The following is a 26,155-nucleotide window of genomic DNA, read 5'->3' as shown; positions in this document are numbered from 1 at the left end:
TAAAACTAAAAACTAAATGGTTATTAAATAGGGCTAAGGTGTTCACATACCCAGTTGTACAAGTCTAATGAAGGCCAAATGCAGATTATGAGAGTAGGAGGGTGGCTGCACCTAGTCAGGAAGGCAATATTTCGAGGTGATTCTCAGGAAATGTCTACCCTTGGTCTCAAAATTGTTACTCTTAAGGATCTAAAATCATATACTTCAAATACAAGAACAGCAGCATGGTTCAGAATTCCTCAGATAACTTCCTAAACTCTGATTATGAGGCACTTAACGCAACATTATATACCTTCACTACTTTGCTAGTATCACAAACGATAAGGTTTTCTGTTTCAGATGGAGTAGTACAAAGCCAATTCACCTGCAGAAGATTGAATTCCCAACTTAGAAACTATTTGATGAAGCACGAGTAATGAATAATGATATGGATCTACATGCAACTATCAATAAATCACAAACCTTTTTGCTCAGATTGATGTTCAAATAAAGAATATCATTGTTGCTGCTGCCAGTTTCCCCAGCATCAGGAACTCTAGACCAATTCCAAAGCTTTATGCATTTATCATTCCCACCAGAAACTATGAACCTCCCTTTCTCTCCAAATTGAGAAAATGCCCTGAAACTTTCCACTTGGTAAGGGAGATTCGTCATGTTGCAGAAGAGGAGAAAGAAATTACTTACACACAGGACACAGCAGCAGAATGTCCGCCAACAGTGTAATCCAAATATAACCTCTTTCTTCCAGTTTGCTTTTGGTTATCCATATCACAAGCAGCTCTAACTCCCTTAGATCTTGTTTGTATTCTTTTACCAGATTTTGAGGAATTCTTCGCTTTCTCGGATTCAATATCAATCACATGAACAATACCATCGCCCCTTGCAACGACACATATCTGGCCCAATTTATCCAGCATATTAACTTCAGGAACCGCTATTGCATGAATAAATGCAGGATTAAAACATTGTCCCGTGTTGCTGGAAGGGTTGTTGTCAGGGATATCTGTTGAAGGATGAAAATGACAAAACAATGAAATATCAATCACAGTGACGTATTATATTATATGTGTGTATTTTACATTATCTGAACTGATGTTGTCATAATCGTTACTGTTTTCCTTTCAACTTTTCTGAAATTCTTCATACATGACCAATACCATTGACACTGACATAGTATTTTTCAAAAATGACAAGCACAAATACGGACACGAGACATGGACACTACAACACGCCATTTTTTTTAAATCTAGGACACGACACGGGGAGCATACGTCTATTAAAATATCATTTTAAAAATATATATCATTTTCATACCAAAAGATAATCCAAAGTAAATGGGTTGATGCATTTATATGCTTAAAAAATTAGTTTGATGTATTTCACTCAAAATTTTTTATATTGAATATGTGTCTTTTTAGTCTACTCAACAAGTGTTCTATGCATGTCTAACATATTTGTTGCACTCACAAGTGTCCGATACGTGTCCAACAAGTGTCAGAGTGTCCAAGTGTCCAACACGTGTCGAACACGAACAAGCTAGCCAAACTAAAGTGCCCATGCTTCTTAGCTATCACCATGTCTTGCAGACATCCTTAGAAATTTTCATAAACCCAAGGGGCTCTATGCCAACTTTTGCTTCTCACTTCTCAGCAGGATCAAATAAGACTTGTACAACTAGTATACTGTATTTATCTATAAACTAAATCCAAGGATTAGAACTACAACTAGCATATTGTATTCATATATAAACCAAATCCACATGATAAATGAGCTATCAGGCTAGAATTCTAAAGGGAAAATGGATTCAAACACTTGTATGATTCACTCTACAGGAAAAGAAGAAAATCAAGTCTTGAAGAATATAATTGTTGATGCCAAAATTAAATAACGTTAAATTTGTAAATAAAGGGAAAACCCAAACAATTGCCTAGCAAAATAGAGAAATTCCACACCTTTGTGGTGCTTAGCCACCAACACTCCTATGCTTAAGTGAATAACAAATTTAGTATAGAGCTCAGAAAGTAGATAATTGTGTTTATTTTGGATGTACCTCAAATCTACTTTATTCTTTTGTTTATATAGAAGTCTTGTTTTGTAACAATCATTTGGTTAATTAATGTCTTGAGTCATTAATTGGACCATTGCAGACTAAATTAAACCGTTATGTAACCAACTGTGAAAACGGTTTCATATCAACCATGCAGGTCTCGATCCGAGTTCTAGAGGTGTTGGTTGTCTTTCCAAATTGTCCAAATAATTTTGTTGGTGGATCTAAGCCTGTGCAACTGAACTCAAGGATTGAGTTGACTCTTAGGGGTCATTTGGTTTAAGATCTTGGGAATAAAGATGCCTGAGAATATGATGCATTTGAATAAAAAATTACTGTGTTTAGTTGTGCATGGGAGATGTTATCAGAATTTTATGAACAAAAATTATGTTTGTATTAAATTTATCGAATTAAGCATGACAATCTTACATAATTTTAAAAGATGCATTAATTAAACAATAAACATCATTCAATGTATTGATAAAAATTAATTAATTAAGAATCAAATAATAATTTTAAGGCTTGTTTTCAAATATAAAGAAATGAGCCAACTTATTTACAAATATAACAAAATGTCACTGTCTGTCAGTGATAGATAGTGATAGACACGAATAGAGATTGACTTTGAAAAGACCTATGACCATGTGGATTGGAACTTCTTGGACAAGGTTTTGGATAAGAAGGGCTTTGGTTATAAATGAAGGATGTGGATGTGGGGTTGCTTAAGGAATGTTAGCTATTCTTTCCTTATAAATGGGAGCCCTAAAGGCAAAATGGCGGCTTCAAGAGGGCTCAGACAAGGAGATCCTTCGTCTCCCTTCTTATTCTTATTGGTGGTGGATATTCTTAATAGAATTGTGGACAAGTGTGTGGAGGGTAATTTTATTACTCCCTTTCAAGTGGGTGAGCTAGGATCCCCCTTTCACATCTTCGATTTTCTTATGACACGATCTTTTTCTACTCTAGCAGTGAGGTCTCGTTTATTGTGTTGAACCATATCTTGGCTTTCTTCGAGGAGATTTTTGGTTTGAAGATTAATAAGAGTAAATGTAGTTTAATGGGGATTAATTGTGAGGTTGGGAAGCTTAAAAGATGGTCGGATATGGTGGGGTGTGAGCTTTGGGACCTTCCCTCTTCTTATCTTGGTCTTCCTCTTGGAAGCAACCCTGCCGATTACTTTGTGGGATCCGCTGGTGGACAAAGTTAGAAGAAGGTTAGCCTCTTGGAAAAGAGATTCCTTTTCCAAAGCGAGAAGGCTCACTTTGATCAAATTGGTCCTATCTGGCTTACCTATTTACCTCTTTTCCCTTTTTAGAGCCCCTACTAAGGTTTTTAAGGATGTGGAGAGATTAATGCGTGACTTTATTTAGGAAGGGATTGATGAAGGGAAAGGTAAAGGTGTTCATTTGGTTAGGTGGGAAATTGTGGAGTAGTCGATCTCGAATGGGGGGTCTTGAGATTGGAAACCTTAGATTACGTAACAAAGCCCTCTTAGGCAAATGGTTATGGCGTTTCTTCTCTGAGCCCAACTCTCTTTAGCGTAAGATTATTGCTAGTATTCATGGCCCCCATCCTTTCGAGTGGTTGGCTAAGGGGAGTAGAAGGACACACCGGGACTTGTGGAAGGATATTTAGAAAGAGCTCCCTTCGTTTGTTTGTTCATTATGTGATGGGGGAGGGGAGGGACACTTAGTTCTGGGAAGACCATTGGGTGCGAGAGAGACCTCATTGTGCTTTATTCCCGAGATTGTTTTACTTATCTTCTAGAAAGAATCACTTTGTGGTTGACTTTCTTGTTTGATTTGGGAGCTCGTGTTCCTTTTCTTTTGATTTCCGTCGTCCTCTTTCCAATAGGAAAACAGCGGATGTGGCCTCTCTTCTTGCCTTACTCGAAGGCCATTCGTTTAGAATTGGGAAAAGAGATGTGAGAGTTTGGAATCCTAGTCCTTTTGAGGGATTCTCATGTAAATCCTTTTTTCAAAGTATGGTTGATTATTCTCCCATAGGTGTCTCGGTCTTCTCAGTTCTTTGGAGGATTAAGATCCCTAGGAAAGTGAGGTTCTTTACCTGGCAAGTTCTTCATGGCCGTGCTAATATGATGGATTGGCTGGTAAGGAAATCACCTTCGCTTGTTGGGCCGTTCTATTGTCTTCTTTGTCAGAAGGCAGAGGAAGACTTTGATCATATCCTTTGGCAGTGTGAGTATGCTAGTTCAGTTTGGGAGCTGTTTTTCCAGATGTTTGGCATCTCTTTGGCTCGTCAGAGGGGTACTCGTAGTATGATTAAAGAGTTCCTTCTCCATCCGTCGTGAAGGGAGAAGGGTTGTTTTCTATGACATGCTCAGGTGTGTGCTATTTTATGGACTTTGTGGAGCGATCGGAATGACAGGACTTTTAGAGGAAGGGATAGGGACCCTAGTGAGATTTGGTCCCTTATTCGCTATCACGTTTCTTTGTGGGCTTCGATTTCAAACACCTTTTGTAACTACTCCATAAACATTCTCTTACATAGTTGGAGTCTCATTTTGTAGGAGGACTTCTCTATTTTGTGGGCTTGGTTTTTTGTATGCCCATGCTTGTATTTTTTTTCATTTTTTTTCTCAATGAAAGTGGTTGTTTCTGTTTAAAAAAAAAAAAAAAAAAAAAAAAAAAAAAAAAAGAGAGAGAGAGAGACACGGATAGATATCTATTCTACTAGTGTCAATGATAGATGTCTATTTCTATTTATCGTTGTTATCATTAATAGATACTGACATTTTGCTATATTTAAAAATATTTCCAATAGTTTTGCCATTTAAAACAATTACCCGTATTTTAATTACAAATATTTGAAAAATAAGTAATGTATAATTAAATTAACCAATTAATATATTTATTGAATGTCATATTAATTATAACTTACAACTTAATTATTTTTAATTAATTAAGTTTTTTTAGTACTTTAATTAATTAAGTTTAGTATTAGTAATATAAATTTAATTTAAGTTTTAACTAAATAATATAAGAAAATATAATTTAATAAACAATATATTATATAAAAAGTCAAAAAATAAGTGAAATTATGATAACTTAAGGGTAATTGTTTTAAATGAAAAAAATGATGGAAATATTTTCAAATAATAAAAATTAATCAAAATAATTAATTAACTGATTATAAATAATAAATAAGTAATTAATTACAATTATTGAAAAATAGATTTTTGTATTAGATTGATTTTTTTTTGCCAATACTAGATTGGTTTCACTAATCTTAATTAATAAATTATATATATATAAGATATTAATTACTAATTAATCAACACGTTCAATGAATAAGTAATTGCATTCCTTTAATGAGTTTTGATTTGTAAAATTGAATTAAGTATATATTTTAATGAAATATTGTCGAGTTACTTTAGTTAAATAATTAATTGCATTGATTTTGGTAAATTAATTAACTATGTTCAAAATAAAAAGCAAAAGAATGAGGGGAAAAAAGAGAAAACTCACCTTTTTGTAAAGGATAAAGTACCTCTTATCCATAAGAAAAGAGAATGCATGAGAATACAATATTCTCATGTCCAACTCATAAATCTTATACCAAACAAGGGTATCAGAAACTCTTCCCATCCTACTCTTTAGATGACCTATTAGGTCACTTCCTTATGCTTAGACACTTACCCAAACAAGCACTTACTCTTTGAATGACCTATTGGGTCACTTACTTAAGCTTGAACACTTAGACAAATAAGTAGCTACTCTTGGAATCACCCAATAAGTCACTTCCTTAAGCTTCGACACTTAGCCAAATGAGAACTTATCCTTGGGATGACCCATTAGCTCACTTCCTTAGGTTTGAATACTTAGACAAATAAGCACTTGTGGGATTACCCATTAGATCACTTTCTTAGGCTTAGACACTTAGTCAAATAAACCCTTGCTCTTCGATGATACATTGGGTCACTTGGCTTGGACACTTAGCCAAATAAGTACCTACTCTTTGGATGACCCATTGGCTCACTTCCTTGGGCTTAGACACTTAAACCAAATAAGCATGTACTCTTTGGATTACTCATTGAGTCCCTTCCTTAGGCTTGGACTCTAAGCCAACTAAACACTTATTTTCACCCATAATAGTTGCTCCTAACTCTTGTTTCTAAGCCTTGTGTGTATATACTAGCTTAGAATTAGATTAAGAGTACTTTTTTTGTTACTACTTGGTCATTGTCCTTCCATCTCGATTTGTGTGCCCACTTCTAGATAAATGGATAGATGGAGTTCATAACTCTATATCTCACTTGAGTTATTGCTTTCCCAAGTGATCCTTTTCTCTCCCTTGAGTTTTCCACATTTCTTTCAGGTATATTCTCCTCTCTCTCTCTTTGTGCATTTTCTTTTATTGATTTCAAGCAACCCTCAAATTCTGGATCTAAATACTCCCCACCTCTTACCTCTAGACCATATAGTAGACATAGGCATGGGTCTCGTCGTCCTGCTAGATCCATTTTCATAGAGTTGTCACTTCCAAACAATTACTTTGTTATATGATATTCCCGAATTAATTTGCATGAGTGTCTTGTTACCTAGTGAATATGTCGATAATCCCCCCCACAGGGTGAAGTGGCACTTCACCTTTTTATGTTTAGATATGGTGTCTACCTTTACACCTTTTGCAGAAAACATATATATGTCAACCTTGCCCCACCGAATTTGCTCCCAACACGTGGAGTATCTAACTCAATGCTATATTTTTTGGATCCAACATGAGACTCGCCCAAGATAGAGGTGAAAGACTTTATAAACTTTAGCCATTTGAACAACTATCTCGATTTTGTGGAGTATTTTTGTCTCAATCCCAAATTTGGGTTCAAATCAGTTGTAAAAGGCCTTTCCTCTAACAAAGATTCGAAAGAAGGGTGTTTTTCTTTTTTGGTTTCGACTAGGTTTGGGGTGATGTGTACATTCTTGTTCCCTTACTCGATCGGAACCACATTGCGTTTATAGTTATATATTATTCTGACTTTGGCTATCCTATTCTTCCTCTTTACAGTTGAATGAAAGTTGGCATCATCTCTGATTGCCCTTGAATTCTACAATACTACCCTTTCGTTCCCAAGGAACTCTGCTCCGACTTACTCTTTGTTGAACAGTCAATTTTATTATAGTATAATCTTGACCTTGGAATTGCAGGTGGGAGATTAAATGTTATGCATATTTTTCCCTTTACATGCACATACATCTTTTCAATTTTCACACACCTCCGGTGCTTGTAGGAATGCCTCCCTGTGGCAAACTCACTCTCATGGAGGAAGTTGATGCTTATGGCGAGTCAAGGTTCGCCTTTGCTTAAATCCAGGTGGGCCCCGTTTGATCCCATTCCAATTTTCAGGATCGAGATCATCATCCTACACAACGTTTATGCACTCGCTCATATCCTCCTCGGACTATGCCTTTGGTTGATCCTTCTGCCTCATACTATGTTCCTCATAGTCTTGAAGCCCTTTCTCTGTCAGCTGAAGGTCATCCTAGTAGGTCGATTAACTACCCTAGGCCCTCTAATTCCTTTGCCAATGGGGCAGATGAGTTGGAAAACATCATGGCTAAGTGGAATGGTCTCTTTGACCATGGTTCCTCTTAGGTGGCTGTGAGCCTTCTAGACCCAAATGAGGCCATCATGAATGATTTGTGTAGGAAATCAATAGAGGAGTTGGATATAGGGCCAGAAGTAGTAAGGGGTGGTTGCCAGAAGTAGTGTCGAAGGTGAATACAGGGCCATGAGCCTTGGGATATGCGAAGAAATATGGCTGGAAAAGGTCCTAATTGATCTTAACCAAAGTCATGATGGGCCGATGAAACTCTATTGTCATAACAAGGCTGCTATAAGCATTGCAAACAACCCTGTTCAGCATGACAGAATGAAGCATGTAGAGATTGACAGACATTTTATCAAAAGAAAGGCTTGACAGTGGAAATATTTGTGTTCTCTATGTTCCTTCTAGTCAGCAGATTGCAGATGTACTCACAAAAGGGCTATCACGACAACTCTTTGACTCATGTGTTAGCAAGTTGGATCTCGTTGATATCTACGCTCCAACTTGAGGGTGAGTGTTGAAAATAGAATATTTGCCTTAAGGGTATTTTTGTCTTTTCATGTGTACCCTAGGGTTTCATCTTTTTCTATTTAAACTGTAGCCTCTAGACATTATTCAATATCACATTATTATAATAAAGTTCTCTGCACCGTGGTTTTTTCTCCTTGTACTAGGGTTTTCAACGTAACAAGTGTGTGTCATTTTCTCTTCTCTTTACTTTTCATCAGAATTAATTTAGATTATTTCCTTGTATATTATAATTGTTTTTCTTTCTATATAAGTTTAGATTGATAGCTTAATTTTAGCACATTGATTGATAATCTTCTTGTATATATTGAGTCTTTCTCAATCACTCAATGAATAAGAGAAAAAAATATATTTCCTATACTCAGTTTCACTTTGGACTTGATGCAACGGGTACGATACACATTTTTTTTCTTTCTTTTTTCTTCTTATGCTTAGACATCTTCTCTCATAGGCCTTCGACCTTGTAACCATCTCTTCTTGCCAAATGGCCAGCGAGATTTACTATCTTCAATAGCAATAGGGGTGTTCGTGGGTTGGGTTGGGTTGGGTTTAGGGATATTTTAGGCCCACCTATGGTTCGGTTTGTGTATTTTTCTAACCCAAACTAACCTTTGTTAAATTATGAACCCGAACCAAACCAACCCATAAAAAATGGGTTGAGTTGGTTCGGTTCCATTGGTTCCCTTTAAAAAAAGAAACTTGGAATCACCAATAAAAAACACATAAGATTCCACAATCCACAAGAACGATATCCAAAATCTATCATAACAAAACAAGTCTCCAAAATTCACAAGAAAGACCATAATAACATTTGAAACACTAATTGAAATTAAACAAAACAAGTCATTTATTTAAAATTTTATTCTAAAAAGAAGCAAAACGTAAATATGTAAAAGCCTAATTTAATTATTTTCATGTATTGAATTAAGATTAACAACTCAACTTCAATTTATATAGTGAAATTTTTCTTTCTAAAGTGTAAAGAAACTACTTCTAAAAGCTGTTGAAGAATAAATTATTAAAAAAAAATATTGGAATTAAATAAAATTAAAATCAATATATGTATAAATAATTGTGTTATAAGTAAGAAAAAAAATATTTTAAAGTTAATGATAAATTCGAGTTGGTTCGGGTTATATTAGGTGAACCCATGAACCAACCCAACCCAACCCATAAAATTTTCATTTATTTGAACTCAATTCAATCCAAATGAGTTGATAACTCAACCCAAACCGCACGGGTTGGGTTGGGTTGATCGGTTTTTTCAGGTCATCAGGTTTTTTTAACACCCTTAAGTAGCAACATGTTCCAATAGAGGAGTTGGATCGTACCCCAGCTTTGCATCGTCAAGCCAATGAGTCCTTAAGAGTCGTACAAAGCAATTTAGCTCGGATTGCCTCTCAATTTAAGGCTCACAAGATCCACCCGCCAACTCAGCTAGCGAAGGTCCAAGCCCTACTAGTAGAAACCCAGGCTAAGTTGTCTACTCTCAAGGCTAAGCTTAATGGCTTTGGCATCCTGACTGATGGTGGATTATTCTTGCCATGTAACTAAACTATGGGTTAGGGGATAAGTTGGTCGACCTCGCAGTGCACATGCCCATTATCCTCACTTGAAGGATAATCGTCATTATGTGGAGAAAGATGTTGCTGGTGTAGATGATACGGACTTGGAGGAGTTTTTGAAGAATGTTCCAAATCATTGACTTTCATGATTCTGTTTTTGTCTTACTCGTTTACTGGATTCTATTAATCTATGCTATTCTCTTGTTTTCTTTTAATATATATCTTGCTTGTGTACCCTTATTCTCGCTTGTTTCTTGTGCATTTTCATGTAATACCAGGCTATCAATGAAGATTATGTGCTTTCTTTGTTCATTCTACTTCTTGAGAGTCTGTTTAAGTATAGAGTTTGGCTTTCAGCCTAGGCATAAAAAATCAGCATGATTTGTCTAAATATGAAGATTGAGGATTGAACTTCGCTTGGCTTCTTCCTTGGGCTTAATGGTAGGCCTTCACTTAGTATCCTTGTTGAATATGGAAAATCACCTCTTACCTTATACATATGATTTCATTTCCTTTAATTTGGGTTTACTTTTATTCTTTCCATATGTACATTTTTTACTGTTATAATGTTTTCCTTAATTAGCTATCATAGATGTATATATAAGGGATGCTCCTCTTGTAAAATTATCATAAGAAATATAAGAAAAGTTTTGTATTCAATATGGTATTAGGGCCAACCCTATAAATCTTTTCTATTGGTTTCACATCCGAAACCCTAGAAAAGAAAACAGAAAACCTCAAACATACCTAGTAGCTCCATCGATTCCTTGCGTGAAGCTTCACGTCCGAAGAAAAACGCATTAAACCCAGCCAACAATCCGAAAACGTTCATCCGACGACCATCCGACCCAAAGCAAAAACACATTCTCTAAAGCAAAAACGTTCATTCGACGACCACGAACACATTCATCAACCGGAAGTCATCGACCATGGGTGCCGATTCCCGAAAGTCTCGTCTCCAATCGTGAGTAGTCGCGAATCGTAGGTGAAGATCGCCGAAAACGAAATCGCGGCAGCATCATCGACGAAATCTCGAGGGAACGGGTTAAGTTGAGTCGGGTCGCACGAACGAAGTCGGGTCGAAACCGGGTCAGCATCTTCTGGGCCAGATCGGGTGGACAGAACCGCAAGTGAACGGGTCAGAAACTACACGGGTCACGTGAATGAAGTCGGATCAGACTGGGCTGGAGTTTTCTGGGTCGGATTGGGTGAAATCTTGGGTCTAGAGTGTGAGTCAAGTCTGGACGATTTTTCTTTTCAGTTTTGACGATTTTTTATCAGTTTTTCATCGGTTTTTTTTTCCTTTTTCCTATTTCCTGTTTCATTAATTATTTTGCCAATCAACAATCTTTTATGGCATTCATAAATTCTAACAATACTGAAGGGACCGTACTTCCAATTACTAATCACAAATTAAATGGAAGGAATTACCTACATTGGTCACAATCAGTTATGATGTTCATATGTGGAAAAGGAAAGAAAGATTACCTATCAAGCAAAAATCCTATCCCAGACCAAGCTGATCAAAGATACAAGACATGGAAAGCGGAAAATAATATGGTTATGTCATGGCTAATCAACTCCATGACGACAGAGATTGGTGAAGGGTTTTTTACTCTTCTCAACTGCAAGCGAAATCTAGGAAGCAGCTCGTGAAACTTATTCTAACCAAGAAAATACTACAGAGTCATTTGAAATTGAAGGCAAAATTCATGAGCTACGGCAAGAGGATATGCAAGTCACTCACTATTTTACTCAACTATCTCGACTTTGGCAGCAACTGGACGTATTTGAAAGCCATAAGTGGGAATGCGCTACAGATGAAGCTACATTCAAAAAGATAGTTGAAAAGAAACGAGTGTTCAAATTTCTGCTTGGCCTTAATAAGGAACTCGATGAGGTACGTGGTAGAATCTTAGCTATTAAACCATTACCTAACATCAAAGAAGTTTTTGCAGAAGTGAGAAGAGAAGAAAGCAGGAAGAAACTAATGTTAGGAGTGACTACCAGTTCAGAACCTGAAGGATCAGCCTTACTTGCTCGAAACCTTGGTAATGAGGTACGTACAAATACTCATAATAACCGTTACAATCGAAACCAGAACTACACAGGAACTGAGAATCGACAACGAAAACCAAGACCATGGTGTGAACACTGTAAAAAACCAGGACACGCTAAAGAAGTGTGTTGGGATATTCATGGAAAACCTCCAGATTGGAAGTCCAACAAAGGTACAGGAGACAGACGTGGAAAGGCCTATCAAGCAAGTACATCATCAGAAGGTAACGTCAACCCTGAATATAATGTGTTTACTAAGAAGCAGTTGGACCTTCTCCAAAAACTATTTGGCCAACCGAAACCCACTAAAAAAACATCAAAAACCAGCGTAGCAACAATGGTACAATCAAGTAACTTTCTTTGGACCCTTAATGCAACCAAAGAAAATTATAGTACTTGGATTATTGACTCTAGTGCATCAGATCACATGACAAATGACATCTCACTTTTAACTAACTACACACACTGTAATAGTCAAATTACTGTAAAGATTGCCGATGGTACCTATTCTAAAGTAATGGGAACTGGAAATGTGTTTGTATCTAAAGATCTAGTATTAGAAAATGTGTTGCATGTCCCAAATCTTAAATGCAATCTTCTTTCCATAAGTAAACTAACGTTTATGAAAAATTGCAGTGCAACTTTCTACTCACATAATTGCATATTTCAGGATTTGAATTCAGGGAAGATGATTGAAAATGCTAAGGAAACCTCAGGTCTCTACATACTAAATGCTCTTAAGCCTCACGTCAAGGAGTTAGGTCTTAGCAAATCTCGTTTTATTTCTAAAGACTATTATAATAGTACATCTAGTTCATCTAATTTTGTTGTCTCTAAAGATGATTATGTTAGTACATCTACTTTTGTTGCTTCTAAAGACAATTATGATAGTACAATAATGTTATGGCATAATCGTTTAGGAGATCCCAATTTTCTATATTTAAAACGAATGTTTCCAGATATTTTCAATAAAAGTTCTCAGGTGTTTCAATGTGAGTCTTGTGAAATGGCAAATTTGGCTCGATCCTCATATCTGGTAGGTGCATATAAACCCTCTTATCCCTTTTCTATGATGCATGGTGATGTTTAGGGACGTAGTATAGTTCAGAATGTAACAAGAGTTAAATGGTTTGTTTCATTTATCGATGATCACACTAGACTTGGGTTTTTTTAATGAAAGAAAAATCTGAAGTTACTTCCATATTCCAGAATCTGCTTGCCATGATTTTCAATCTCTTTAACACCAAAATCCAAATTCTTCACACTAACAATGTTAAGGATTATTTTAACACTTCCTTGAAAAATTTTCTAAACGAAAAAGGTATTGCCCACCTGAGTACATGTCCTAACACTCCCCAGCAAAATGGAATTGTGGAGAGAAAAAACAGACACCTCCTAGAAGTTTCTAGAGCTTTAATGTGTCACGCTAACATCCCCCACCTTTTTTGGGGAGAAGCGGTTCTAACAGCCACCTACCTTATTAATAGAATGCCCTCTCGAATATTAGGCTTCAAAACTCCCTTACAAAAACTTAAGGAAGTATTTCCACATGATAGACTTTTTTCTCAAGTCCCTTTAAAAATATTTGGTTGCACAGTCTTTGTCCAAGATCATAGACCCAATAGAAGTAAGTTAGATCATAAGGCAATAAAATGCATCTTTCTCGGTTATGCTCCAAGTCAAAAGGGGTACAAATGCTACTCACCAACTACAAAAAGGTTCTATACATCCATGGATGTAACCTTCTTTGAAACCCAAACTTACTTCAAAAAACAAGACACCATTGAAGCTTCCACCCTCATAGAAAATGAAAAACTTCTGGAAAGCGAAGAAATCCAAAACTAGATCTCTTTGAAGAGAGTGCTCCATATGTTCCTTATATACATGAAATAGATATTCCCAATCAAGGCCCACCAGAAAGTAGGAAAGACCTTATAGTCTATACTAGAAGGAAGAACACCCTTGAACATGCACCAATACTCAATCAAAACCCAACCGAAATACTGGAAAATCATGTCTCCAACTCCACAGCTGAAACACTTAATGAAGACATTGATCTTCCTATTGCAAAACGGAAAGGGGTAAGAACCTGTACGATGCATCCCATCCAAAACTACCTGTCCTACAAAAACCTCTCTCCCAAGTTTAAAGCATTCACAACCACACTATCCCAAGTTTACATTCTGAACAATGTCTATGAAGCCCTCAATGACATTAATTGGAAGCAAGCTGTATTAGACAAAATAAAAGCCTTGGAAAAGAACCACACATGGAAAATAATAGACCTACCTCCAGGAAAGAAAACAGTAGGATGCAAATGGATCTTCACCATCAAGTACAAGGCTAATGGAGAAATAGATAGGTTCAAAGCTAGACTCATCACCAAAGGATTCACTCAGTCCTATGGCATTGACTATCAAGAAACATTTGCCCCGATAGCAAAATTAAATACTATTCGTGCCCTGTTTTCCCTAGCTATGAATAATGATTGGATTCTTCACCAATTAAACATAAAGAATGCCTTCCTTAATGGAGACTTAGAAGAAGAAGTGTATATGGATATACCGGCCGGTGTGGAATCTACTCAAACCATAAATAAGGTTTGCAAACTCAAAAAATCCCTATATGGCCTAAAACAATCCCCTAGGGCATGGTTTGATAAATTCTCAAGAGTGGTAAAGGAAAACGGGTACTCACAATGTCAATCTGACCATACTCTCTTCGTCAAACATTCTTGCACAAGTAAAATAGCAATTATCATTGTCTATGTAGATGACATTATCCTTACTGGAGACCATGAAGAAGAAATAAGAAATCTAAAACTTCTCTTAGCCAAGGAATTCAAAGTAAAGGACTTAGGCAACCTTAAATACTTCCTAGGAATGGAAGTAGCCCGCTCAAAAACAGGCTTGAGCATTTCTCAAAGAAAATATGTCCTTGACCTGTTAAAGGAAACTGGAATGCTTGGATGCAAGCTTGCTAATACTCCAATTGACACTAACAATCACATAATCAAAAAAAACAATCACAAACTGGTTAACAAAGATCAGTATCAAAGGGTAGTTGGAAAATTGATTTACCTAACTCACACAAGACCTGATATCTGTTTTGCAGTTAGCTTTGTAAGTCAATTTATGAACAGTCCAACAGAAGATAATATGCAAGCTGTATACAAAATACTCGGGTACTTGAAATGAACTCCAGGAGAGGGATTATACTTCAATAAATCTAAAAGAAGAAACATCGAAATCTTCACAGATGCCGATTGGGCAAGCTCAAAAATAGACAGAAGGTCAACTTTCGAATATTGCACCTTTGTTTGGGGAAATTTAGTCACCTGGCGAAGCAAGAAACAATCTGTAGTATCCAAAAGCAGTGCCGAAGCAGAACTAAAAGCTCTAACTCAAGGAATATGTGAAGGAATGTGGCTCAAAAGCATTCTATCTGAGCTTAAAATCAAATCAGAAGAACCAATGGAGGTACACTGTGATAATCAAGCTACTATCAGTATCGCCAAAGACCCAATCCATCATGATCGCATAAAGGCACTTTATTAAAGAAAAAATTGAAAACAAAAGCATCTCACTCAACCACATACCTACCAAAAGGCAAATTGCTGACATAATAACAAAGGCCCTTTCTAAGAATATGTTTGAAGACTTAAAAATCAAGCCGGACTTAATCAACATATAATGCCCAGCTTGAGGGGGAGTGTTGAATATGGGAAATCACTTCTTACCTTATACATATGATTTCATTTCCTGTAATTTGGGTTTACTTTTATTCTTTCCATATGTACATTTTTTACTGTTATAATGTTTTCCTTAATTAGCTATCATAGGTGTATATATAAGGGATGCTCCCTCTTGTAAAATTATCATAAGAAATATAAGAAAAGTTCTGTATTCAACAATCCTCATAGTTTGAAGGGGACCTTAATTTCACTAGGTGTAAAGGCCATTCAATTGGCTTCCTCCTTGGGCATGAGGGGACGACCTTCACTTCGCTTCCTCCTTAGGCGGAAGGGTTGGTCTTCACTTGGCTTCCTCCATAGGCTTTAGGGAACCCTAATTTTGCTTAGTGTGAATGACTTATCGGGTCACTTCCTAAGGCATGAACACTCAGTCAAATAAGCAATTAGTCTTGGGATCACCTATTCGGTCACTTCCTCTAGATTAAAAACTTAGACAAATAAATACCTACTCATGGAATGACCCATTGGGTGGATCACTTTCTTAGACATAGACACTTACCCCAAGTAGGCACCTACTCTTAGGATAACCCGTTGGATCACTTCCTTAAGTTTGTACACTTAGCCAAATAAGCATCTACTCTTGGGATGACCCATCGGGTCACTTCCTTGGCCTTGGACTTACCTAACAAGCACCTACTCTTAGGGTGACCCATTAGGTCACTTCCTTAAGCTTCGACATTTAGCCAAATAAGCATTTACCCTTGGGATGACCCATGGGTCACTTTCTTATGCTTCGACACTTAGCCAAATAACCATTTGCTATTGGAATGACCCATTGGAACACTTCCTTAGGCTTGGAAACTTAGCCAGGTAGCACCTATTCTCGGGATGACCCATTGGGTCGCTTCTTTAGGATCAAACACTTGGCCAAATAAGTACTTGCTCTTGGGATGACTTATTGGGTCACTTACTTAGGCTTGGACACTTAGTCAAATAAGCATTTACTCTAAGCCATTGAATCGCTTCTTAGGCTTGGACATTTAGTCAAATAAGCTCCTACTCTTGAGATGACCCATTGGATCATTTCCTTAAGCTTAGCCTTTTAACAAATAAGGACTTGGTCTTAGGATGACCCATTGGGTCATTTCGTTAGGTTTGGACACTTTGCAAAATAAGCACTTACTCAGGGGACCCATTGGGTCATTTACTTGGGCTTCGGCACTTAGTCAAATAAACACTTACTTTTAGGATGACTCATTCGGTCACCTGGACACTTAGCTAAATAAGCACTTATTTTTACCCATAACAACAATAATAGGCAGAAGAAACCTCCGAATCTCAGCACTTATGCAAGAAAAGTTGCGGAGGGAGAAATAGATAAAGAGAGATAGCAAGGACTGCTCATACAAGTTTCTTGGGACAGTTATTTTGGATAATTACTGTTTAATATAGGGAGTGACCTCCATCTGGTGTGTTGTAATGTAGAGAGAACCAAATCTCTAGGAATCTTTACTACTAGTATTACTTCCTTTTGGTACATCTAATGCATATCATAAAAATTGGATGAACTAGGCGCAAAAATAAAAAAAGGTGAACTAGTGCATACAAAATGAAATGCATCATGCATGGAATAAGAATAACACATAAACAGATGTGCTGCACATGTACGAACCAAAATCAAGTACTTTGATGGGGCGTCCTCTGGAAAAGTCCCACATAATGAGCTTTGAATCAAGTCCTCCTGTAATAACTGCATAATGCCGGAATTTTGAAACAGCATTCAGATAGGAAAGGTGAGGCTTCCAATTATCTAAACATGGGGCAACTTGAAAACATAAACGATGACTATATCGCATCAAGAATAACAACTAACAAAGAAACAAATGTCGCAGGTGACTCCCAACTAGCAAAGAAACTAAACATTCTTTATACTCTAATTATGAACAAAGCAGGCTATCATACACTTTAAATCACACCCTAACTTGTGGCACGTTATCCACCAACAGTAATAACTTCTCATTGTTCAGAAGATTCTAAGAGTGATAATCAACACAAGAACGTCTATAAATCCACAATATATGGAACTTTTTTATTCTCTCCAATTAGTACCCTCTTCAATATTGTCGAGAGGTCATCCAGGGACTGTAAATACATTTGCATGGGAGACAACACTGACAACAAATCTTAACTTTCTAGCCTATGGTAACTTGTAGTTGTAGAATTGGATCTCTCTGTTAAGCATTTGTATATATCATATTCTTAGAAAACTCTGAAACATCAGGATGTAGGATCCTAAAGCCAACTTCAAATTGATGGACAAACTGTAATACATGGAAATTGAATGCATCCTACGTGTGAAAGAATAAGAAGTCTTATCTTTACCGTATCCCTCCATAATCCAAATCCAGATTAATGACTGTGCGAAGTTGTTTTTCACAATAATCAATGAAATATGCCAACAAGCAGAGTACATCTCAGTCAAGATCTAGACGAAGTATTAGCATTATACAGAAACATTGAAAAATTGGATATTCTTCTTTTTCATGTTTTTTTCGATTGCAATGAGATAAAGTCTCATGATAATTGAGCGCTCTACTTTGAACTTCTGAGAATCCAGACTAAATACTAAGGGTAATAATAACTCATAATTCAATATGTTTAGGTACTTTTAAACAGTTCGTTGGCATACACTTGTTAATAAAATACGCGATCCTGTTCCTGTAAAAATCAGAAACGACATATATTCCAAACTAAGTTATCAAATTTAAATGATCAGAGTACAGACTGGATTACTGATGATCTGAAGTGAATGATCACTGAAGAAAAAGTGGAGGTAAAGGTTAATATGTTTTGAGTTTACCTTCCCAGGGTCTCCAAGGAAGGAACTGAACACTGCTACAGATCTAAATATATGGTTCAGGATGCAAAGATGGGATCCATGTAACAAAACTAAAAAACTGTAAAGCACGTGGGAAAAGAATGAATTACAGAAACCTGATTTATTAAAAAATGCTTCAAGTTACAAGAAAGGATACACTTGTATGGCCAGATCTTAATGTTTTATATAGGCAATTATTGTGAATATCAATGATCTGCCATAAAGGATATTATCAGCATTTAAACTGTCAATTTGGAGATAGCAACATTATAAAACCATTTTTTCTGCATGTTTTTTAATGAAAGGAGTGGAAATTCGTGGATGCTTGCACACAATGAATGAGATACAACAATACTATTTTCAACTTACTTTATACGTTATGTTGGGAAATAAATAACTAAATAATAATGATATAATAATAATAATAATTAATTAAAAAATACTATATAGGTTATATCAACATTCAATATCATGCGAGGAAAGTTAAAAAGCTTAGAGATAAAATACCCAAAAAAAAGGGGGGAGGGGGGGAAAAAAGCTTCAACGAACTGCCTGCAAATGAGCTGATCAGATTCTTTAGGGAATAAATGATGTGATCAAAACTTACAGGCTCACTGTCACTCAAACGGACATAAGAAAGCAATATTTGCTTAAAAATGCTGTAGACAATTGATGCCAGAAATTTCGAGTTTTTACGAGAAACTATAATTAAATAAATGTAATTTCATTATCTAATTCCAGAGCTCATAAACCTGTTCCTCCATCTAACTGAACTGAACTAGAATTATGGGGAAAAAAAATACCTGGATGCTCATTTGAGTTCAAATCCCAAGAAAAGAAATATCGGTAAGCTAAAGATGCTGACCTTAACATCACCGCCATCATCAGCGGCAGCAAGAAAAGAAGCTTTAGGGCTACAAGAAACCTGCATGGGAAGAAATTTTGACTAATGGCTTCCAATCCAATAACAATTTATTTTTCTTATTTTTTTTTTATAAAAAAAAAAATATATATATATATATATATATTGGATTTTGAAACATGTCTCAGCACCTTAAAATGAAGAACTTAGTTCCATTATTTGTTGGTACCAATCCAACTAGAGCAAGAGACATGTAAAAATAACAATTTTACTGATTAACTCTACCTGATTTATCTCCTCTTTGTTGTAACTATAACTCCCCAATGGTTTTGATGATGCGGCCTCCAAAAGTAAAAAGGAAAATATAAGTCAACAGAAGTAACCACTGATAAATTAAAAGACACAAAAACATGACCAAAATTAAGTTATACACAGCAAGTATTATGCTACTTGGGGAGGAGTTGGGTGGTTCAAAATGTTATTCTCTTTGAAATAAAAATATATTTTTTAATAAGTTTTTAACATTATGAAACTTGCTTACCTGATGAACATCAAATGACTTAATTTCCTTCCCAGAGGAGATGTAAATAACGTCTTCATTCCCTGATAAGCAGAGGGGGGAAAATAAAAAGGCAGAATGGATCAGCAAAACTTACAACAACAAAAACGAAATATTTTGAAAATATGCTAGATAGGTGATTTTCATTTCAATCTTGAGAAACTGCTAAACATTTTTAGCCGGTGGTGGCTTGGGTCTGCAGATCATCGAGTCTTCCAAAAGTTCTTAGAACTAGGATGGATATGATTGAAGAGTTTTTTTCCCATGGACAAATGGATTACAAATCAGGTTGAAAGATCAAATCATTTCTCACATTCAAAGCCATTAAATAACCACTCAACCCAAAAGCCTAACTTGATGAGTTATGGTAAATTTAATATTATATTAATACTCTAAGATTCTCCCTCACTTGTAGGCTTGAACCCCTTGCTCTGATACCATATTAATTGTTAAACAACCACTCAACTCAAAAACAAAGAGTTATGGTAAATGTAATATTATATCACTACTCTATCAATAATATATATTGTGAACAAAGGTACAACAAACTTGAGAAACCTAAAATGTACATGGCCATCTAAGTCAGTAGGGAAATACAGTCTCCCATCCCCGCATTCTAGATTTCCCCCAAGCTTCACTAATGTTCTCCGATACAGATATACTTGCAGTGACTGACGAATTCATTGTAATATGTCTATGGGATTTTAAGAAGAAAGATATCAGATAATGTATAATATACCGTTGATAGAGTGAATCATTACTGTTTTCATTCACCAATGAGACTTAAACAAAGGAATAAGTAGAAGAAAAATGGACCTGGCTTGAAACATATGGATGAAATAGGTTCTTTTCCTACTTCCATAATGGATACGACATCTTTGCATCTCATGTCAAACCAGCAAACACAACCATCCTACACACTCCAGAAAATGTAGAAAGGAAGAGTAAATTAAGAAGTGTAGACGTTCACTAAATAAGAGCTATATACAATTAACTCATATAGTCCAATCCAGTTATAACTAACATAACCAAATTCATATAACAGCCAAATTCATACAACAAATATATGTACACAATTGTTTCTAACGTCAATTGTAGAAGACCAATTCTCAGGTTTAATAGACTTCCCTGGTAAATTTGAAGCTCAAATCAAGCATGGAAACTGTACAGCCAGAAGCCAAAATGAGATGTAATTACAGCCCCAGGGAACCTTAGGCAACCTAGTAAAACTCAATACCGTTTAATAGCTAACACAAAGACAATAAAAAATGGCAGAGCCGATCTTTAGCAACTGATATTAAGAGAGCTCAGCTCACTAGATAAATGTTATTCAGCTGGGTTTTATATATTTAGACTGTTACAACTGATTCTTTGTAATTCTGTTCTTCAGTTTTTCAGTTGTAAATTTTATTTATCATTTTTACACAAGATGCCTTCTATATAAAGGCTATTGTGCTTTGATCATTCTCCATCAATAAAGTTCACTACATCATTTGTGATCAATCTTGTTTGCCATCTGAAACTCTTTATGGTATCAGAGCAGAAGTCTAACGACCAAAAATTTCTGGGTATTTCTTTTCGAAAATGGACCAAAATTCTACATCATCAACAGAAACCATTTCTTCTTCAAATTCATTCAAAGTAATCAACCCTTGGAGCAAAATCAACACTATGAAACTAGAAGAAGGTAATTTCCTATCCTGGAAATTACAAATTACTACAACCTTACGAGGTTATGGACTAGAGAAATTCATCTATCAAGAAACGAATGTTCCACCAAAGTTTATCATCACTGAATCAGCCTCTTCTTCAACAAGAATCGCAAATCCTGAAGAAAATCGAGAATTTTGTTGATTCTTTGAATGCGGCTAGAAGGAAAATGCCTCATGAAGATCACGTAATGCATATATTGGCAGGATTGGGCGCTGAATTCGATTCCACTGTATCAGTCATCACTGACAAAGATGAATATTCCTCTTTACAAAGAGTGTATTCTCAATTACCGGCCCAAGAAAATCGAATTGAAAGACATGGATTTGTTAATCCTGATGGATCTGTACCATCAATAAACTTGACAACACAAAATCAATCAAAACAAGTTCCTAGTTCTTCCACTTCATCGAACAACAATGATGCGAACAAACGAGGAAAGAACAAGAGGTTCTGAAACAACAATGGAAAACCCTAATGCCAAGTCTGTGGTAAGTTCAGACATACAGTATTGAAGTGCTATCTTCTTCTTGAAAAATGGTTTCATGGACCTAATTCAAGTCAGAATGGGCAAAACTTTTCCTCTAATCGGCAGATCAGAATATGAACTCTTCTTCTATCAATACAGTTTCAATACAAAATAAGTTCAATAGGGAGAATCAGTGGTTTCCAGACTCAAGACCCACGAATCATGTCACAAATGATGTATCAAATATGACCTACATATCCGAATATCTTGGAGACAACAAAGTGGTAGTCGGCAATGGTGTAGGTTTGAATGTCTCTCATACAGGATCCTCTCTTCTAAAATCTTCATTTCCTACTTCTTATCCAAAAACTATCTTTCAACTTAAAAATTAAAATTACCAAAAATCATATAAGTGTAAATCAGTTTGCTAAAGATAATCTAGTCTTTTTTGAATTTCATTCCAATGTTTGTTTTGTGAAGGATCTCAATGGCCAAACTCTTCTCCAAGGTAATTTTGTTGATAGACTTTACTGTTTTGCACTGGAAAAAGCAAAATCCCAAGAATCTTCATCAAGCCAATGTTCAACTCAAAAAGGCAACTCTCAAATTCTTCATACATCAACTACAAAGTCTAATGCTAGTCATTCGGTGTCATCTATACTTGATATATGGCACAATAGATTAGGTCATCCAAGTCTAAACACTGTTAAACATGTTCTTACTTCTTGTAATGTTTCATAATCAAATAAAAAGAAGTTCTCTGTTTGTCATGCTTGTGCACTTGCCAAAAGCCATAATCTTCTTTTTACTAATTCACAAACTGTCTACTTTGCTCCTATACAATTGGTTGTGACTAATATTTGCGGACACTCTTATAAAACATTTAGAAATTGCTTTAAATACTACATTAGCTTTGTTGATGCCTTTTCAAGATATACTTGGATCTATTTTCTTAGAAACAAAAACGAACCTTTTTAGTACTTTCTTATCCTATAAAAAAACGGTAGAGAAACTCCTAGGCCATTCAATCATTCGTCTTCAAATTGATGGAGAGGGTGAATTTCGTTCATTCATTCTCTATCTCAAAAACAATGGTATAGAACATATAATGTCTTGCTCACATACTTCTCAACAAAACGGTCTTGTCAAAAGAAAACATAGACATATTGTTCAAACCGGTCTAGCTTTATTATCTCATTCTTCTTTGAGTCTTGATTTTTGGGATGATGCTTTTTCCACCACAGTTTATTTGATAAATAGACTTCCTACATTAGTTCATCAAAAGATGTCTCCCTTAGAAAAAAATATTTGGTACTAAACCTAACTATTCATTCCTAAAAACATTTGGTTGTCTATGTTACCCTTCATTGAGATCTATTATTGGGATCTTATAACAAACATAAGTTGGACCCTCGATCAACTCCTTGTATTTTCTTGGGATATAGCTCCATTCACAAAGGATATAAATGCTTATCCAATACTGGCAGAACGTATGTCTCTAGACATGTACTCTTTGATGAATTGAATTTTCCTTCCTCCTTTTTTCAATCCAATCAGACATATTCAAATATCACTTCAAGTCCAAGCTATTTACCTATTCTACAACCATACCAAACATCCATTATTGAGCCTACATCATCTTTATGTCTTGTCATTAATGACTTGTCAAATCCATCATCCAATACTTTACATCCGATTGACCATTGTATAAATGAAATATCTAACAATCCTTCAACTTCTCCAACTTCTCCAACATCTCCTGATAATCCTTCTTTGAATACTTCTCGAGTTTCATCTTCTTCATAACCCATACTAAATACTTCGCCATCAACTTCTCAAACATGTCTCTTCCTGAAATTCCTTCTCAGGATCAACCAGATCCAAATACAATTAGAGTTCATTCACTGCTGCACCACTGTTAAGAATCATCTCATGTTGTTAACAATCATCCAATGATCACGAGAGGAACGAATGGAATTGTTAAGCCTAAAATCCTTTTTGTGGAATATCTTGAAGTTGAACCTCCAAATGTCAAAGAAGCTTTGGAGTGTCCACATTGGGTAAAAGCAATGATAGAAGAATATAAAGCTTTGATAGCAAATGAAACATGGTCTCTGGAACCTCAAACAACTGATAAAAAGGTGATTTGATTGTAAATGGGTTTTCAAAATTTAAAAAAAAAAAAAAAAAAAAAAAAAAAAAAAAAAAAACTCATATGGCTCTATAGCTAGATATAAGGCAAGGTTAGTGGCTCAAGGATATAATCAAGTTGCAGATCTTGATTACACTAAGACTTTTAGCCCAGTGATAAAACCTATGACTATAAGAGTATTATTCATTCTCACGTTATACTATGGTTGGAAATTGAGACAAGTTGATATAAACAAAGCCTTTCTTCATGGATTGTTAAAAGATGAGGTTTATATGAATCAACCACCAGGTATGGTAGACTCCTCAGCTCCTACGATGATGTGTAAACTGAAGATAACTTTATATGGGTTGAAACAAGCTCCACGTGCCTGGTTTGATAGATTGACTTCTTTTCTCATATGCTAGGTTTTACAAGCTCTAAAGTTGGAAGTTCATCCCAGATGGTTGATAAACTGATTGCTAATTTGAATAATCAATTCTCTCTTAAAGATCTTGGGTTGCTGAACTATCTTTTGGGAGTTGAAGTTTCTTATCCAGAAACTAGAGGTTTGTTTCTTTCACAAAAGAAGTATATTTCAGATGTGTTGTATAAGGCCAAAAAGCAAGATGCAAAATCAATCTCTACTCCAGTGGTAAGTGGCTTTGGAATATCAGCTTATCATGGTGAAAATTTTGAGCATATACTACTGTATAGAAGCATTGTTGGAGCATTACAATATGTGACTTTAACAAGACCTAAAATTGCTTACAGCGTAAACAAAGTGTGCCAATTTATGCACTCTCCAAATAACTTTCATTGGCAAGCTGTAAAACGTATCCTCAGATATTTGGCTGAAACTCTTGATCATGGTCTATTGTTTAAGCAGCCAAAAAATATAATCATTCATGGATTTGCAAATGCAGACTGGGCTTCAGATCCAGATGATAGGAAGTCAACTTCAAGAGTGTGTGCATTTTTGGAGGAAATCTAATTCAATGGACATCAAAGAAACAAACGGTTATTTCAAGATCTAGTATAGAAGCAGAATACAGAAGTCTAGCTCTTGCCTCATCATAATTAGTTTGGTTACACTCCTCATTCACTGATCTACATGTTCGATTACATCAATCTCTAATTATATGGTGTGATCATCTCAGTGTGTACATTTGAGTGTCAATCCAATTCTCTATTCTCGCACCAAACACGTTAAAATCGACATCTATTTTGCCAGAGATCTAGTTCAACAGAAGAGAATTCAAACTCAGCATCTTCCTGCTGCTGCTCAAGTTGCAGATGTGTTTACTAAGCCTCTTTCAGCAACAAAATTCCTTCCTCTAAAAAACAAGCTCAATGTGTGTTCTTCACATCACAGGCTTGAGGGGGGTGTTAACAGAAATCTCTAGATAAATGTTATTCAGCTGGGTTTTATATATTTAGATTGTTACAACTGATTCTTTGTAATTCTGTTCTTCATTTTTTCACTTGTAAATTTTGGTTATCATTTTTACACAAGATGCCTTCTATATAAAGGTTATTGTGCTTTGATCATTCTCCATCAATAAAGTTCAATACATCATTTGTGATCAATCTTTGTTTGCCATCTGAAACTCTTTAACTGATACAGTAGAAACGAGGAAAGAGAACGCAAAGTCCATAAGTACAGTCCTACTCTACCTCGCCTGAAGTAGCGACAAGGCCAGGACGGTCATTCGAGGCGATACAGCACGTGGCAGTGGCTCTGTGACCTCTCAGTCGTCTCAGCGGCGCCTCCGACATCGTAGCCTCTCTGCGCCTTGGCGAATTGGTCTGCCGACGGCCAACGAGTCGCCGATAATCGTGAAATTGGGTCTTCTTCGATCAGCAGCGTAATCTGGCTCAATTCTGGGCTACTTGAGATTCGGCCCAAGCTTAAGCTCAATCATTTGTTTTTCAAAACCTTTTTTTCTTTTTTTTTTCTTTTTTTTTTCTTTTTTTTCCTTTTTCCTTTTTAGTACACTTTGATGAGTTATACTTATTTAATTATTTTGACAGGTTTTTTAAAATTTTTAAAACAATAATTATGTCTTATCATTTCCTTATTTTTCT

General features: G+C 35.9%; 1 protein-coding gene across 2 annotated transcripts; it reads right to left on the bottom strand.

The window, feature by feature from the left end:
* On the bottom strand, positions 1–26,043 carry LOC120083808 (Transducin/WD40 repeat-like superfamily protein). Of its 2 annotated transcripts, XM_039039689.2 has the most exons (11): positions 25,745–26,043; positions 20,577–20,673; positions 19,743–19,804; positions 19,487–19,543; positions 19,205–19,264; positions 18,497–18,553; positions 18,322–18,364; positions 17,134–17,211; positions 685–1,003; positions 463–619; positions 1–364 (listed from the first exon to the last, which is right to left on the bottom strand). In XM_039039689.2, exons 1-11 carry the CDS (start codon positions 25,844–25,846, stop codon positions 263–265), a joined length of 1,134 nt encoding a protein of 377 aa, XP_038895617.1. In that variant the 5' UTR covers positions 25,847–26,043; the 3' UTR covers positions 1–262. The 2 variants fall into 2 exon arrangements, with proteins under 2 accessions (XP_038895617.1, XP_090172399.1); XM_090316273.1 differs by lacking the exon at positions 17,134–17,211 and having other exon boundaries at positions 25,745–25,979.
* Between the last annotated feature and the right edge of the window lie 112 nt (positions 26,044–26,155).

This window comes from Benincasa hispida, chromosome 8, assembly GCF_027475165.1.
Source record: "Benincasa hispida cultivar pf3 chromosome 8, pf3_genome.v1.1, whole genome shotgun sequence".
NCBI lineage: Eukaryota > Viridiplantae > Streptophyta > Magnoliopsida > Cucurbitales > Cucurbitaceae > Benincasa > Benincasa hispida.
The sequence above is the reverse complement of the archived record's forward strand: the minus strand, read 5'-3'. Positions and strand labels throughout refer to the sequence as shown.

What these genes read in the sequence shown, in the direction of transcription:
- LOC120083808 (XM_039039689.2), bottom strand. Translation starts at nt 25,846, where the DNA reads ATGTCGGAGGCGCCGCTGAGACGACTGAGAGGTCACAGAGCCACTGCC. An exon ending in TTGTCGCTACTTCAGGCGAG is followed by an intron (nt 20,674 to 25,744) that starts GTAGAGTAGGAC and finishes TGGAGTGTGTAG; the next exon opens with GATGGTTGTGTTTGCTGGTT. An exon ending in ACAAAGAGGAGATAAATCAG is followed by an intron (nt 19,265 to 19,486) that starts GTAGAGTTAATC and finishes CTTCCCATGCAG; the next exon opens with GTTTCTTGTAGCCCTAAAGC.